At 39.6% G+C, this 2,500-nt stretch overlaps 1 protein-coding gene and 1 long non-coding RNA gene across 2 annotated transcripts in view; one reads left to right on the top strand and one right to left on the bottom strand.

The window, feature by feature from the left end:
- LOC138865480 (uncharacterized) overlaps nucleotides 1–1,715 on the top strand; it is a 2,741-nt gene extending 1,026 nt beyond the window's left edge. The window contains exons 2-3 of the long non-coding RNA XR_011399396.1: nucleotides 1–1,109; nucleotides 1,276–1,715. The exon at nucleotides 1–1,109 is cut by the window's left edge and continues 621 nt beyond it. This is a non-coding gene — a long non-coding RNA (uncharacterized lncRNA). The remainder of the gene's footprint in view (nucleotides 1,110–1,275) is intronic.
- The window catches only part of LOC113826964 (uncharacterized), a 72,305-nt gene that overhangs the window by 3,550 nt on the left and 66,255 nt on the right, over nucleotides 1–2,500 (bottom strand). Inside the window, exons 6-7 of the mRNA XM_070136037.1 lie at nucleotides 2,216–2,431; nucleotides 1,722–1,889 (exon numbers count right to left, since the gene is read on the bottom strand). Of these exons, the coding sequence (XP_069992138.1) occupies nucleotides 1,722–1,889; nucleotides 2,216–2,431 (384 nt within the window). The remainder of the gene's footprint in view (nucleotides 1–1,721; nucleotides 1,890–2,215; nucleotides 2,432–2,500) is intronic.

Here is a 2,500-nt window from a genome sequence, read left to right as displayed (position 1 = left end):
CCTGGCTTATTGGCAATGGCATTTAACATAAGCATGGTTTCAAGAATACATGCATTTCTTGTTTTCTCGAAGAAGGCCGTGGTTTTAAATACACAATTATCTCTGCTTCTTACAAAGTTTTTCTCTTGTCAGAAGGTAAAACATCTTCCGGAGAAAATCAAACGAGTTCCTACACGCATACCTTGAACATTTAGAAACGTTCAGTTGTGAGGATGAGATCTTTGTAGGTAAACATATCTTACATGAGTTCATGCTGCCGATCAGTAAGAAATGTGGTTTACCGGATTTCAGTTATAACATCCAAAATAAAGATAATATCTTAGTTCTATGTGCGTGTGATAAGCATGGGCCACACATATAAGCTGCTTTTTCAAACAGCCTACTGTCCTATGAATATTTTATCGGTTCTTGAATATTTAAATTGAGAGCGTAGAGCTGCGTCATGGAATTCTTTAAAAATATCAAATTTACCCCATAGTCTTGTAAATATAACAAATATTTGAAAATGGTCAATATTATACAAATACATTCGTCAAACCCTCTAAACGTACGAACAAAAAAAATCCACTTAATTTTGGAGGTCGGTTGTGTCACTTATGTAGTAAGGAGCATAATGATGGCTAATGATACGGCGATACATTTAGCTTTAGCTTATATGTTAATGTTGCGACATGACCGGTAAAGTAACAAGTAAGCTGATAAGAGAATATGCACGTCGTGTGGTATGGATGTTGTCCGCTTATTTTGATTATGATGTGCATGATGCCAGTTGTCTTAATCACGACGCAATGTCCATGTTTTTTTTTTTTCAGCAACCCTTTTGTGATATGATCCGCTATTTTATGTTATCATGTGGGCGATTTCCCATGTAGTTGGTAACACGAGGTGAACCGAAACATCACCTGTCCTCTCGATTTTGGCGCAAACATAGCGTCTAAGGTTGTGCGGCTCTCCTTGCAGGTTGTCATCTTCTGTAGAAATGGAGACAATCACTGAAACGACGTATGTGGGTTCATTCGTGGTTGCAGAGAATGAATAACAAAAAGTACATAACATAATCTGCCGCAAGAACTTCGTTTGGAAGATGAATATAGGCAAGCACCTTTGAGGTACTTGGAAGACACACTTACGTAAACAATAATATCACTGATACTTTCAAATGGGTTTCCGTGTAAAAATGTAAGGGTATAAAATGCAATATCTACTTAAAATCAGATGAATTAAAATATATATGATTATTATTATTTGTGTAGTTGAGTATTCTCTTCTTTGCAGGCACAGATCTGTGAGCACACACAATTTCTGAGACCGGGACCCTCCACCACAGCCGTCGTGCTTTAAAAAGATTACGCTTTATGCTTACGGTTTGGCGAATGGAGCACCTATTGGCAACCCGGCCACCGCGCTATGCGATAGCAAGCCATAGAGGCAATTAGAAATAGCTGCCCCCGGCCGGGCCACTCATGAGAAAAGACCCGGGCGAATTCGCAAATCTAACAGACTACAGACAGTTGTCATGCCCGTTTCGCCGATTTCTGAACGATACATAGCGTCCGCTTCTATTTGTGGACTCGGTAGATGAGGGAAGTGGAAAAAAGTTAGCTCCAACTTATCATTGAAAGAACGCTCGTGTGACCGCACCTTTACTACCATGTCAGAGAATTTGTACAAACATTACCGTACGGCTTAAGAAGCAGCAGCCCGTGGCATCATGATCATACCTGCACGACTGAGGACATGATTGTAGGGTCGGTGGGGCAGCCTCTTTCGTCGATAAGAAGGATTTCCGAGCTGTCCTGGCCGTCCATGGCAATCAAATCCCTAACGAAAATTTCGTACGGACTCTGCTCGTCGGTGATCTCGAATCGGAGAGCCATGTTGTCTCCAACCTGCAAGATTATATGTGTAAAGGAATGGATAGGAGGCTGATAATTTAGCAAGTTAGGATGTTGTTTCTGGATGGAAAAGCATTTGTATATAAGGGAATAGAGCAGTGTCTTTCAGGGGACGTAGGCATAAACACAGATGTGTGTGCTCATCTTTAATTGTTTGATTTTTTTTTTTTTTTTTTTTTTTTAAGATATACATCTCTCTCTCTCTCTTATCTATCTGTCTAGCTAGTTATCTAGCTATATATATATATATATATATATATATATATATATATATATATATATATATATATATATATATATATATATATATATTAGCTTACTTGAGCTGAGAAAATATCGTCTCCTCTCAGTGTGGTGACTCTCATAACAACATTTGGGGACTCGACGATCGTCTCCTCGAAGAACTCAGCCGTGTCAAGAGCTCCCTTGACCTCTAGGCCGGAGATGAGCGAGTTCGTCACAGTTTGGTTCTTAAGGTCATATTTGCAATGAAGTGCGAGGCCAACGTCGGCGGAAGTGACGATCATGTCGTGGTGCTGTTGTGAAAACCAAAAATATTGTGTAAACTTAAATTTGGAAGTAGCTCGAGCAAAGACCTCATGTTC

The sequence above is a fragment of the Penaeus vannamei genome, chromosome 21, assembly GCF_042767895.1.
Source record: "Penaeus vannamei isolate JL-2024 chromosome 21, ASM4276789v1, whole genome shotgun sequence".
In the NCBI taxonomy this organism is placed as follows: Eukaryota; Metazoa; Arthropoda; class Malacostraca; order Decapoda; family Penaeidae; genus Penaeus; species Penaeus vannamei.
The sequence above is the reverse complement of the archived record's forward strand: the minus strand, read 5'-3'. Positions and strand labels throughout refer to the sequence as shown.